This window comes from Rhincodon typus, chromosome 4 (genome assembly GCF_021869965.1).
Source record: "Rhincodon typus isolate 14 chromosome 4, sRhiTyp1.1, whole genome shotgun sequence".
Taxonomy (NCBI): Eukaryota; Metazoa; Chordata; class Chondrichthyes; order Orectolobiformes; family Rhincodontidae; genus Rhincodon; species Rhincodon typus.
In genome coordinates, this window is record NC_063335.1 from 11,606,646 (window position 1) to 11,621,480 (window position 14,835).

General features: G+C 39.5%; 1 protein-coding gene across 1 annotated transcript in view; it reads left to right on the forward strand.

The window, feature by feature from the left end:
• Positions 1-247: 247 nt before the first annotated feature.
• LOC109914394 (exostosin-1-like) overlaps positions 248-14,835 on the forward strand; it is a 172,422-nt gene continuing 157,834 nt past the window's right edge. Inside the window, exon 1 of the mRNA XM_048595645.1 lies at positions 248-1,203. Coding sequence (XP_048451602.1) covers positions 248-1,203 — 956 coding nt within the window. The remainder of the gene's footprint in view (positions 1,204-14,835) is intronic.

Genomic DNA, 14,835 nt, shown 5'->3' on the forward strand with positions numbered 1-14,835 from the left:
GGGAGGGTGAAGGGGGAAAAAAAAAAGACCGGGAGGGGAAAATAAATCGCCCACATGCGCTGGAATAACAGGATCTGGGAAAAGAAGAAGAAGAAGAAAAAGGTGTTGAAGTTTTTTCATTCAGTGCGGGGCTCTGTGGCTGGAGGAAGATGGCGGACTGGAGGTGATCGGCGAAGCTCGGCTTCTGATTTGGTCTCTTCTCCCGGTTCTCCTCCCCCACTGCGGCCAGACTTCTGCGATCGGACACATGCAGGCCAAAAAACGCTACCTTCTGCTGTCAGCCGGCGCCGGTCTGCTGTTGCTCATCTACCTGGCGGGAGTGCGGATCGGGCGGCTGTCCGCAGCGAGGAGACAGAGCCGACGGTGGGCTGCGGCCGATGGCTCCTCGTCGGCTCCCGACCGCTGGCCTGAGTGGTCCAACTCGTTGCAGGGTTTCTCGGTCGGGGACCAGCCCGAGAATGAAGAGTTCGGTCAACGCGGCTCCCCCCGGCACAAGAGGGAGATTAACACCAGCGTGTACAAGGGCAAGAAGTGCCGCATGGACTCTTGCTTCGACTTTTCCCTGTGTCACAAAAACGGTTTCAAAGTCTACGTCTACCCGCAGCAGAAAGGGGAGAAAACGTCCGAGAGTTACCAGAACATCCTGGCAGCCATCGAGAACTCCAAGTTTTATACCTCGGACCCGAGACAGGCTTGTCTCTTCGTGCTAAGTTTGGACACTTTAGATCGCGATCAGCTTTCGCCTCAGTACGTACATAATCTAAAAACTAAAGTTCAGAGTCTGTACTTGTGGAACAATGGCAGGAACCACTTGATTTTTAATCTCTATTCGGGAACTTGGCCCGATTACACGGAAGACCTGGGCTTCGATATCGGCCAGGCGATGTTAGCTAAAGCCAGCATCAGTACTGAAAATTTTAGGAGCAATTTTGACGTTTCCATACCGCTCTTTTCTAAAGAGCACCCAAGGACCGGAGGAGAGAAGGGTTATATGCTTTTCAATAACATCCCTCCCTTGAGAAAGTACTTACTGGTATTTAAAGGGAAAAGATATTTGACTGGCATAGGCTCTGATACCAGGAATGCCTTATATCATGTCCATAATGCAGAGGATATTGTCCTCTTAACGACCTGTAAACATGGAAAAGACTGGCAGAAACATAAAGATGCCCGCTGTGATAAAGACAACAGTGAATATGAAAGGTAAATGTTAATTTTAGAAAAACGATTGCTTCATCCATGGAAAAGGTAGATATGGATTTAACGACTGAGTAATAGGTCCGCATCACATTTCTATTTGTTGGTAGAGGAATCATGTTGGGAATGAGCTGCTTTGACAGTAGGAAAAAACCATCTGAACAAAAGTCATACAATATGTTTTGTGCCCTACAGTAGCAAATTTCCTTTCAAACTTATGGTAGGTTTTGTTGTGACATGGAGTTTTAGCTTTACTGCGATATTGGGAAGGTGTGTGGCCTCACGAACAATGGTGTGACTCTGTTGTCTGGTTCTTTTGCGTGGTGGGATGACAAGTGTACATAAACGATCAGTTTCTGACAGGTCAGTGAACTGCTTGCCTATGCATGGTACAGCATGATGTAAAGTTTAAAACACAGTTTTGCTTGTGTTATCTGTGAACTGGAATTTTTGGGTTTTATTGATAGTTCAGAAGTGGAGTATGGACGCTAACTTTTTAAAAAAAAGTTTCTAATCGAGCTATATTTCATTGTTTTGCTCTTAAACAAAATATCTCTTCGGCCAATTCATACAAAATGATTTTCTTTCCACTTGGCAATGATTCTTACTTTTTGCCAACCTGTTCAGTTTTGAAAGGACCTATGAGAATTTTTTAATGCCTTCAAGATTTTTTGCTCTCACTGAAGGCAATTAAACTGGTAAGTGCTGTTGGGATTCTGGTGCATCTTTTATGGAAGATGGAATATTGTCAGATGAGTTCTCAGGAAAACATTTTGGAAATAGTGTTTTTGCCTAGTTGTTTTAAGATGTTAATTTTCTTCTATCCTTTTAATGAAAAATTGTTTCTTGAAGCTCTTGTTGCTTTTACACTTTCCTGTAGTCATGGAGCTTTTATTGATCACAATTTAGCCAAGGGGTGTCAGGAATGCTTTGCATTACATTCTCCCAGTCACTGATTGCATGTGAATGACTCTAAACCTGAAGAAATGCTGGCAATCTGCAGTTTCTAAACACCTTGCATATCCAATAAGAAATTTCACAAAAGATGTAATGTTTTCTTTTTCTCCTGACCTACATTTTAATAGAAGTTCTAATTGGCTTTATCAGCTTTTGCCTGAACAGCAAATGTTCATATTGGAAAGAATTGACGGGTAATTTCCCTAATGCTTTAAAAGTGAGTGCTGTATGGTTGCTTGAAGTTCTACTGTTATTTTGTATATAGATTTGTTTGCTTTGTTACCATGGAAATGCTAACCCCTCCCACTTGTAAGTTGGAAGCATTGTATTCAAACATTTCGCAATACTTTTTCAGATTTCTATCAAAGATTTAAAGGGTTAAGCGTTTTGCTTGTGCAATCCGTAAATGGCTAATGGAATTGAATGTGTTCTGTTTGATCTTTTATTGCTTTGTTTTAATTTTATATTTGTAAAGTTTATATTGGCTGCTATAGTAGACATGTTGCCATGTGTCATATAACCAGTTTGAAGTTGTAAAAATATAAAAGGTTTTTGCTAAGTATGAGCTATATTTCTGAATTAAAGTCCATATTGGCATGTGAAGAGCAGTCTAGACTGTCTCCTCCTTGCATAATCCTATTAGGGGCACATGGACTCGTGAACAAAGTGGATTCTAGTACTCATAAGAACTACGAGCAGGAGTAGGCCATCTGGCCCCTCGAGCCTGCCCCGCCATTTAATAAGATCATAGCTGATCTTTGAGACTCAGCTCCACTTACCTGTCCGCTCACCATAACCCTTAATTCCTTTACTGTTCAAAAATTTATCTAGCCTTGCCTGAAAAACATTCAGTGAGGTAGCTTCAACCACTTCACTGGGCGGGGAATTCCACAGATTCACAACCCTTCAGGTGAAGAAGTTCCTCCTGACCTCAGTCCTACATCTGCTTCCCTTTATTTTGAGGTGATGCCCTCTAGTCCTCATTTCACCAGCTAGCGGAAACAACCTCCCTGCCTCCACCTTATCTATTCCCTTCATAATCTTATATGTTTCTATAAGATCTCCCCTCATTCTTCTGAATTCCAATGAGTATAATCCCAGTCTACTCGGTCTCTCCTCATAATCCAACCCATCAACTCTGGAATCAACCGAGTGAATCTCCTCTGCACCCCCTCCAGTGCTAGTATATCTCTCTTCAAGTAAGGAGACCAAAACTGCACACAGTACTCCAGGTGTGGCCTCATCAGGACCCTATACAGCTGCAGCATAGCCTCCCTGTTTTTGAACTCCATCTCTCGAGCAATGGCAGACAAAATTCCATTTGCCTTTTTAGTCACCTGCTGCACCTGCAATCCCACCTTCAGCGATTCATGCACAAGGACACCCAAGTCCCTTTGCACAGCAGCGTGCTGCAATTTTTTACCATTTAAAACATAGTCCATTTTGCTGTTATTCCTACCAAAATGGATGACCTCACACTTATCAACATTGTACTCCAACTGCCAGACCTTTGCCCACTCACTTGGACTATCTATATCCCTCTGCAGATTTCAGTGTCTTCTGCACATTTTGCTCTACCACTCACCTTAGTGTCATCTGCAAATTTTGACACACCACACTTAGTCCCCAGCTCCAAATCATCTATGTAAATTGTAAACAATTGCGGCTCCAACACTGATCCCTGAGGCACACCACTAGCCACTGACCGCCAACCAGAAAAGCACCCATTTACCCCTACTCTTTGCTTTCTACTGGTCAACCAATCCTCTATCCATGCCAATACGTTACCTGTAATACCGTGCAATTTTATCTTATGTAGCAGCCTTTTGTGTGGCACCTTGTCAAATGCCTTCTGGAAATCCAGATACACCACATCCACAGGTTCCCCATTATCCACCATGCAAGTAATGTCCTCAAAGAATTCCACCAAATTAGTTAAACATGACCTACCCTTCATGAACCCATGCTGGGTGTTCCCAATGGGACAATTTGTATCCAGATGTCTTGCTATTTCTTCCTTAATGATAGATTCAAGCATTTTCCCCACTACCGAAGTTAAGCTAACTGGCCTATAGTTACCTGTTTTTTGTCTACTTCCTTTTTTAAACAGTGGTGTCACATTGGCTGTTTTCCAATCTGCGGGAACCACCCCAGAGTCCAGTGAATTTTGGTAAATAATTACTAGTGCATTTGCTATTTCCCCCATCACCACCTCTTTTAGTACCCTGGGATGCATTTCATCAGGGCCAGGAGACTTGTCTACCTTTAGCCCCATTAGCTTGCCCAGCATTGCCTCCTTAGTGACAATGATAGTTTCTAGGTCCTCACCTGCTATAACCTTCTTGCCATTAGTTTTTGGCATGTTATTTGTGTCTTCCACTGTGAAGACCAACACAAAGTAACTGTTTAATGTCTCGGCTATTTCCTCACTCCCAGTTATTAAATTGGCCTTCTCATCCTCTAAAGGACCAATGTTTACCTTCGCCACTCTTTTACGATTTACATATTTATAGAAACTTTTGCTGCCTGTTTTTATATTCTGAGCTAGTTTACTCTCATAATCTATCTTACTTTTCTTTATAACTTTTTTTGTGGCTTTCTGTTGGCCTTTAAAGATTTCCCAGTCTACTCTTTGCTTTTTTGTTTGTGTTTTTTTTTCAATCTGATACTTTCCTTTATTTCCTTAGACATCCATGGCTGGCTCTCTCTTTTCCTACAGTTCTTCATTATCACTGGAATATACTTCTGCTGAGCATTGAAAAATTGTTTTGAAAGTCCTCCACTGTTCCTCAATTGACCCACCATAAAGTTTTTGCTCCCATTCTACCTTAGCTAACTCCTCCCTCATTCTTTCATAGTCTCCTTTGTTTAAGCACAAAACACAGGTACTGGATTTAACCTTCTCACACTCCATTTGTATTTTAAATTCGACCATACTGTGATCGCTCCTTCCGAGAGGATCCCTAACTGTGAGATCATTAATTATTCCTGTCTCATTACACAGGACCAGATCTAGGATAGCTTGCTCCCTCGTAGATTCCGTTACATATTGTTCAAGGAAGTTATCGCAGATGCATTCTATGAACCCCTCCTCAAGGCTGCCATGACCGACCTGGTTTGACCAATCGATATGTAGATTAAAATCCCCCATGGTAATTGCTGTACCATTTTTACATGCATTAGCTATTTCTACGTTTATTGCCTGCCCCACCACGATGTTGTTATTTGATGGCCTATAGACCACACCTATCAGTGACTTCTTCTCCCTGCTATTCCTAACTTCCAAATGGATTCAATGTTTTGTTCAGTAGAACCTATATCATCTCTCACTACTGCCCTGATATCATCCTTAAAAATCAGAGCAACACCACCTCCCTTACCTTCCTGTCTGTCCTTCCGAACAGTTTGATACCCCTGGATATTTAACTCCCAGTCTCGACCATCCTGTAACCATGTCTCTGTAATGGCCACTAAATCATACCCATTTGCCATGATTTGCACCGTCAACTCATCCACCTTGTTTCGAATGCTCCGAGCATTCAGATAAAGTGCCCTTATGCCAGTTTTTGCACCTTCTTTTTGGGTCCTATTACCTACATTAATAACAGTTCTTGAGTTTTCCTTCCCTTTAACTTTTTTCCTAATTTTCAATGGAGTTGAAGCTTCTTCGTCACCTGCTAACCTGCTGCTTTGCCTTACATTAATTGTTATTCTCCTTCTATGCTCACTTCTCCCTTCCCCCCTACTTACTAGTTTAAAGTCCTATTAACCACCCTATTTACCCTTTTCGCCAGAACACTGGACCTGGCCCTGTTCAGGTGGAGTCCATCCCAGCGTATAGATCCCTCCTGTCCCAGAACTGATAATATTTCCACGTGAAATTTTATGAAATTAAAATCTGTAAATACATGAATTTCATCTGTAACAAAGCTTTATTACTTTACATCTAAATAGTTTAAATTGATTCATAAATGTTATTGCCAGCATGCCATCCCCTGATATTCCTGAGAAAGGAGATTGTGCACATTGTCTTGGAATTTTTTGTATACTTAAATTACTTTATAATGCATTTTGAGCCAGAGCTGGTTTAATTTTTATCTCCTGTTGGACAGCAGTAAATTAACATTTTGTAATTTAAGAGCTAGATATGTAAACTAGAAAGGTTCCAAGTTTGATCTGTGGTCTTGGTCCTTGGTCTATGCTAAGTAAGTGTTGGACGCTTGTCTTCGATTATGAAAACAAAGTGCTGGAGAAACTCCGATCTGGTGGCATCTGTAGGGAGAAAAATAGTAAAGTTTCTGGTCCTTCATCAGAACTGAAAGCAGCTGGGAAAGGGTGATATTCATGCTTGGACTGTCAAGCATTTTTGGTGCAGAGGGAGAAGGTTGAAAGTTCAATCTGTAGTCCAGAATCTTGAGCATATAACACAATTAGCATTTCAGTGCAGTACTTAGGGAGTGTTGTACTGCTAGAAGTACTTTCACTGAAATGAAAATCCTATCCGTACTCTCAACTGAATGTTGATACATCCTATGGCACATATCAAACAATAACAGTGGAATTATTGCAGTGTGACTAAAAGACCTTACTTGATGATTTATATCATTGTTCTAGGAATCTTGTATGCATGATTTAGTTGCTGTGCTAAGTTGTGTTATAATGATAGGCTGGGACTTTTTTCCCCCCAGAGTATAGAAGGCTGAGGGGTGATTTTATGAGGTTTATAAAATCATGAGGGACATAGGTGAATAGCCATGATCTTTTCCCCAGGGCAGGGTAGACCAAAACTAGAGAACATAGGTTTTTAAGGTGAGAGGGGAAAGATTTAAAAGGGCTCTAAGGGGTAACTTTTTCATGCAGAGGGTGGTGTGTGTACAGAACAAGTTACCAGAGGAAGTGATGGAGGTGAGTACAATTAAAAGATATTTGGATGGGGGCATGGGTAGGAAAGGTTTAGAGGGATATGGGCCAAACTCAGGCAAATGGAACTAGTTCAGTTTAGGCAACCTGGTTGGCATGGATAAGTTGGGCCGAAGGCCGTGTTTCCATGCTGTTTGACTCTATGACTACCCTTCATTGATTGTGAAACACTTTAGAACACAAAATGTTGTGGTGAGCAAAGTTGTATCATAAATGCAAGTTGTTTATTTCTGATATATGAAGGAGGAGCTCTACAGTAGATAACCATGAATTTAGAGCTCCCTGCTTTATGGCGTGTTCCTTTCATAAGGAGCATGTGTGGCAAATGCTGAATTATGATGAGGTGTTTCTTATGTGGTGTTATAATAGAATAATTGTTCATTCCGGTATGAGTATGACATTGAGGGCCTGGTTGCAAATTCTCTTGCTTGTTCTTTTCATATAAAAAAGCTAGATTATTTGTATTCTTTTTCCTACTTTCACTATGCTTTTTATTTTTATGGGTGTTTCTGGAAATAAAAACCAGCGTTGTTCTTATGATTTTGTCTTACATGGTTATGTATGTGTTTAATTACAGTGGTGACCTTCTCAGCGTGATATAAATATTCTTTCCATACCAAAATGTATCTGTTCCTTTGTAACAAACCATGTAATCCCTCAATCCTATTCTGTGACAGTTTTCCTGTTGTTTCGTTTAAAACAGTTTTTGTAAAATTGTAGATAAGTACAATAATATGGGCCATGTAATAAAAAAATGAAGTTTCCATACTGGTTCAATAATTAATCCACAAAGATTTAGGTATTCTGCAGAATGTGTTTATGACAGATAATCTGCAACTGATCCAGATTTGAAGTTGAAATTGAGACAGTTATCAGAGTTTTTGCCTGTCACATACAGTTATAAAACTTGTAGTTTTCTTTTCATACAAAATGTATTAATGGAAACCCAGAGAGTTTACCTAAAGCTTTGTCATAAAAAGGAAGGAGCTGCATGCTCATTGCAAATGAAGTTGAATGTGTATAAAATTTCAGTTATGGAAGTAATGGAAAGATTAAGTATTGTATAGGGTTGTCAATGGCTTCAACTTAGGTAAATTTCTAATACTTGAGTATTAAAGGGAAATGTAGTTCAAATCCAAGGAGCCAGCTGACAGTGGGCTTCTTTGCTGCGTTTATACTTCATTCACCAGACTCAGATGGAATATTGGCTACAGCCAGGCAGTAGCTTCATTTAGACTGCATGACTTAAATTGTCCAAGGGAAATCTCTGCATGTGTGGTTATGTATGCATAGTGCTCCTCTACCACAGTCAAAACTTGAATGCTTGGAGGAGCAATCTTCTCTATGCATTTTTCAGGCTCATAGAAATTTGCTCCTGCATTTCTTGTTGAATCCTTACTCTATACGCTGAAAACTTAACATATCTTCAAATTACAAACTGTTTCAAGTCGCCAGAAACTTTCAGTAGAACAGCCCCTTAAGAAAACTTTGGAACTCCACCATCTTTCCTTTGTGATCAAATTTGCAATCTATGCTCCCAGTTATAAAAGTGTAACACATATCTTGTCTCAGATATTTTAATACAAGGGAGTAAGTGGACTGGTGCTACCTTGCAGAATGCATTGACAGTTTTTGCCAGCTCTCAACTTGTATAAATTTAAGTCAAGGATTTTGATCTTTTTGGAAACATGCTACCAAGTTCCAAAGATGTGTACGTTTTGGAATGAACCTTTAACTGAGAGATGAAGCTAACTTAATGAGTAGTTGCATTATACATGGACTTCTACAATGTATTCGGGAATCACTATCCGAACTATGTCGTAAAATTGTATTGGAAAAGTACATTATACTTGTCAAACTGGTGATTAGTAACAAGGAAACTGAAGTTGTGTACTCTCTCTGGAATTGGTTTGATCCAGAATAACAAAATATGTGCAGTTTTTTAAAATGACATCTCATTTTGTTTTAGTTATCGTACTTCCAAACACACAACAAAATTTTATGATCCCAGCTGATTGAAATATTGGACAAGTCGGATTCCAGAGTGAAACCCAGCTTGATTGAGCATAAGATTTTGGCTGCATTTATTGACAGGCGGAGCATGCATGCTATTCCCCATGTGTATTAATAGATGAGGGCAGGCAAAAGACTGGGAAAGGAACAGGGTGAGGGCAGGCCCCCATGCTTATTCTCTCACACCGCTTCGAGTGTGTTCAATCGAATATGAACATATGCAATTGCCCACAGTTGCTTAATTTTTATTTTCCTTTTTTCTTTTCATGTGATTGTCAGTCATTGCACCTATTCATAAGAGGTTACCAATTTTCTTTTAATAAAAGAACACAAAAGTTTATCATACTTGAAAGCAAAACATTTGCTAGGCTACACAACCATTTGAAATGGTCATAAGGTTTTAGAGTAGATTTGCAGCTCGGGTTGTGGATGTTTGTAGTTGGTTGGCTCACCAAGCTAGTTTGTTGTTTCTCGGATGTTTTGTTACCATGCTGGGTAACATCACTGCAGCCTCCAATGAAGCACCGTTGTGTTTTCCCATCTGTTATTTAAAGTCTGGAGTCCGTTGAGCTAGCTTACCTCACTTCCTCTCTCGTTTAGAGAGGGGAATGTTCAACAAGAGCTGGGTGTCGTTGAGGACCAGCTGCTGAAATAAGTGCATAGGTGCAGCAAGGAGTAAAGAAGGCAAACTATATTTTGGCCTTCACAGTGATAGGGTTTAAGTATAGCAACAAGCATGTCTTGCTACAGTTATGCAGTACATTGGTGAGGCCACACCTGGAATAGTGTGTGCAGTTTTGGTCTCCTTATCTCTCTCACTCTCAAACACACAGAATCTCTACAGTTTGGAAACAGGTCATTTGGCCCAACAAGTCCACACCAACCCTCTGAACAGCATCCCACCCAGACCCATCTCCCTACCCTTTCCCTGTAACCATACATTAGCCATGGCTAATGCACCTAACCTATACATCCCTGAACACTATGGGCAATTTATCTTGGCCAGTCCACCTAATCTGCACGTCTTTGGACTGTGGGAGGAAACGGGAGCACCCAGTGGAAACATATGCAGACACTGGGAGAATGTGCAAACTCCACACAGACTGTTGCCCAAGGGCGGAATTGAATCCAGGTCTGTGGCACTGTGAGGCAGCAGTGCTAACGTGAGGAAGGATGTGGAACAAGTACATGGAAGTTTGACCAAATTGATTCCTGGGATGGCAGACTGACATATGAGGAGAGTTTGAGTCAGTTAGGATTGTATTCACTGGAGTTTAGAATGAGGGATGATCTCAGAGAAACCTATAAAATTCTAACAGGGTGACTAGGAAAGTTTTAAACGGAAATGGGCCAAATGCTAGCAAATGGGACTAGATTAATTTAGGTTATTGGGTTGGCATGGGCGAGTCGAACCGAAGGGGCTGTTTCTGTGCTGTACGTCTCTGACACATTGTGTTTTCAAGAAGCTTCAAGATGTAGCTCTTGTGGCTAAAGGGATCAAGGAATATGCGCAGAGGGCAGGATTAGGTTATGAACTCCATGATCAGCCAAGATAATATTGAAAAGCAGAGCAGGCTCGAAGAATCAACTGGCCTACTACTGCTCCTATCTTTATGCTACTTTAGTTTTATTTTGATACAATTCATGGATTTGTTCAATCCTTTTGTTCTTCACTTAAGGTCTCTTCCTGAGACCTTTCTAAACTAACTGCTAATTTAGTCTATTAACTATTTAATATGTATTTCTTAAAATCTTACCTTCAACAGATATTTTGGATGTACTCCTCTTTCTGCTATCTCAACATCATCTCTTTCTGGAGCATTCCTGCTTTTTGACCATTTTTTTCATTGTGGGTGTTTCACTGAAGTGGAGTTGGCTGGAACGGTGTTGGCAGTGACTTCTGGCTTGTAGGCTCAATACGTTGCCTCTTGGAACGGCAATGGGGTGTTGGCTGCAGCGATTGGTGGAGTGGGGACTCATGGCTGTAGTAGGCCTGGAGCGTGGACTGTTTTGGCAGCAACTGTGGTTGTGTACGTGCCCAGAACGAGGGCTCCAGGCTGCGGTCGGCCCAAAACAGGGACCTTGCAGAAGTCCATGTTTTGGACTCTGGCTGATGAAAATGAACTGTTTGAGTGCGTTCTTTTCATTCTTTTGTAACTGAAAATGGTGGCAGATGCAGTGACAGAACACTCTTTTTTTCCACTGTATCTCCCTAGATATGTGACAATAAATCATTCATTAATTTGTTGAGGAGCTGGTTGAGGGTGGTAGCGTTAGCAATATTTAAGGGACATTTGGAGAGGTGCATGAATGGAAGGCGTTTGGAGGGATATGGGTCAGCTGCTGGGCAATGGGATGAGATTAACTTAAGATATCTGGTTGGCGTGACTAGTTGGACCAAGGGGTCTGTTTCTGTGCTGTAGAATTCTATGACTTCTAAGCCACTCTGTTTTCATCTTGGACTACTTAGAGTCTTTAGAAACTTTTTTGAAGTCAGAACTAGGTGAAAGGGCTGCTTGAGTAAAGCTATGTATGTGAGTTTAAAAATGCTTAAAATCTGTTCAAAATGCGTAGTTTATTCAAATTTCTTAGGAGGAAAAAATGTTGATACTGGGCAATGGTTTACATACAACAAATGGTATATTGCATTTATAATGTTAAACAGAATTTGTAACAATTCAAGTCAAATATAAATCTATTAGCACAGGTGATTTTAAATGTTTTGTTAAAATATGTCGAACAGTTGTTGACAAATGGTCTGGATGGATATCTTATCCACAGTGTATGGTTTTCTTGTGATCAGTTAACTTGTTTTGCTGTAAATGAGATGTAATATTGGGTAAACTCTCTGTTCCTAGAAAAAGTTGTGGTGTTTATGTCCCTCACTAGATGGAGGAATTAATTTTGATTCTTGGATTCCATGTCACTCAAATCGAAGCTGCGTCTGAATGCATGCAATAAACATGATGAATTTTCCCTCAAAATGCATTTTTTGACTTATTTGCTTAAATATTGAAGTTTTATATATAGTAAACTTCGAATAAAGATTTATCTACATAGATTTCTTGTCAATGTTACCTTAACTATCTAACCCTACATTGAAAAAGGAAATGGCCACACTTTAACCGCAACCTCCTGCGACAATGTTTCTATTGGTGGAGAGGAGCAAATCGTGATAATTTGCTTAGGTGGATTTCATTATAAATGTGGGCTTATTTCTGTTTTTCTCAAGTTTCTAAGCTCCAAGCATCTCATTTTAAAAACTGTGATAGAATTATTTCTGTGAAATATGATTTATTATCCCACTAATCAGACATTGCTAGAGGATTGCACTTTGGCCTAATGGAAGTGTTTAGGCTAGTTCACTGTAAATATGCCAGATTAATTTATTTTTATCACCTTTTCAATTTATTATATAGGAGCATAGGAACAGGTATAGGCCATTCGGCCTGTTGAACCTGTCTGCAATTTAATACGGTCATGGCTGATTAAATATTTCAAAACCTTTTATTCACTCCATTCACAGAACCATATAAGCCACTGGCATTCAAAAATATATCGGCCTCTATCTTAAACATACTCAAAGACTGAACATCCACAGCCATTTGTGTTAGAGAATTCCAAGTGTTGAATAATATAATTTCTTATCATCTTGGACCTAAATGGCTTTCTCCTTATTTTTAAATTGTACCCCTAGTTTGAGACCCAACATCTTGCCTGCATCTATCTGGTCTATCCCTTTTAAATATTTTGTAGGTTTCAATGAGACCACCTGTCATTTTTCGAAATGCTACTGAATGCAATCTGTTTGCCCAATTTCTCTCCATACGGCAGTACTAATTTCCCAGGAACAAGTCTGGTGAACCTTTTTTACAATCTGTGTGATGGTAATATCCTTCCTGAGATGAGATTAAAACTTACACGGTATTCCAGGTGTGGTCAAACCATGTTATACAATTGAGGCAAGACCGCACTACTTCTGCACTCAAATCCTCTTGCAATGAAGGCTAACATTCCATTGTCCTTCCTTCTAGCTTGTCACGCCTGTATATTAGCCTTCAGCGTTATCAGCAAGAGCACCTGGGTCCCTTTGAACATCTAACTTTCCTACCTGTGTACAACCCTTTCTCTTACTGAAGTGGATAACCTCAAATTTTTCTGCATTATATGTCCTCTGCCATGTTTTTGTCCATTCTTTTTATAAAGTGCTCTAGAAGGTTGCTCAATTGAGTACAGGAACTGCACGGAAAGAAAATGATATTTGTCCTACTTGTGAAAACTTGATAAGTTTGGTATGAATGAGATCAATATTTCTGTCAGTTCTGAAGTATAGCATTTTTTAAAAAGAGAGAACATGGCTTTATTATGTCATAACAAAGTTGGTAATTGTGGTTTAAATTTGAACATTGATTATATTGCCAGATTTCTCCAAATTTGCTGCATTTTTCCAATAACTGTCAATAGTGGTGTTTCTTGAGCATGCATATAACAGTACTCTTGTATTTAAAATAGATTTTCAGTTCTGTACTTAGATGAACTTTTATTTGATATTTTAAATTGTCCATAAATTTGGAACCGATATGTCTCACAACAAAGGTTTTCCCTTCCTGTATTGTCTTCACAATTGAACAAATATTTTCACAATTGATTTTTGTTTTTAGCATCATTAAGGTACATTTTTGATGACGTGCTAGTAACATTTAAAATTTTAAAAAAACTAACAATCAAACCTGTCTCAGAGAAGAGGACAACTCAACAGGTTATCTTTGCAAACTTTTAGTAAAATTTATTTTTCTTCATCCTTTGTTTGACAGATTAAGTTTGTCAAGTTAACATTCATTTAAAAGTATTGGCTGAATATAATTAAATCCATTTCATGTAAATTTGGCACTTACAGATTTTTGATGGATTATAATGAGACCTGAATCAATTCCACTGTGTAAATTTCAAGCAGTTCACTTGTTCTGTTGCCTTAATTCCTAGTTGTGTTTAAACTGTTCTGTTTTGTTTGATGGTAGTGCACCCTGACTTTCGCCACTTCTCTTGTTCCAATCCCTGTCTCAGCTCAGTAACGAGCATGTCCAAATAACTATTATTCATACAATTTACTTTTTTTTTCAAAAAATCTGAATTAAATTGCTCTGTCAAAATGTTGGGCCTCAAATAGTTTGTAATGTTAACAAGCTGTCAGGTTTTACCTGCATCCACTCTACATTTGCCACAGATGATTTTGTCTTGCAACAGTACAGTTTTTTTTTTATATTTATGAAAATGAACTTTTTCTTATTCCAAATCTTCAGAAGAAGGGTCCCAACCCAAAACATCAGCTTTCCTGCTCCTCTGATGCTGCCTGGCCTGCTGTATTCCTCCAGCTCCACACTGTATTATCTTTGACACCAGCATCAGCTGTTCTTACTGTCACGTAGTCAAGTTTAAGATACTTTTAAAATTATTTTTCAATTCTTGAACAAACTGGATCATTCATTCAGGTTTCTTGGCAAACCTGTCCTGTTTATAGTGTGGTGAATTTGACAGTAGGGAACTGCCGAAATGTGTGATTCATGCAATTGCACTTGCAGTAGTGACCATTGTTTTGATGTTACTACGTGCTCACAATTCAAAGTTGTATTTGTGGGTCTGCCATGAGCTTTCATTGTTTTGAGACAGGAAATTCCCAGAAACACGCCTTTACCTTCTATGGTTCGAATAAAATGATCACCAAACTTTTTAAAAAAAAAATGCAGTTTC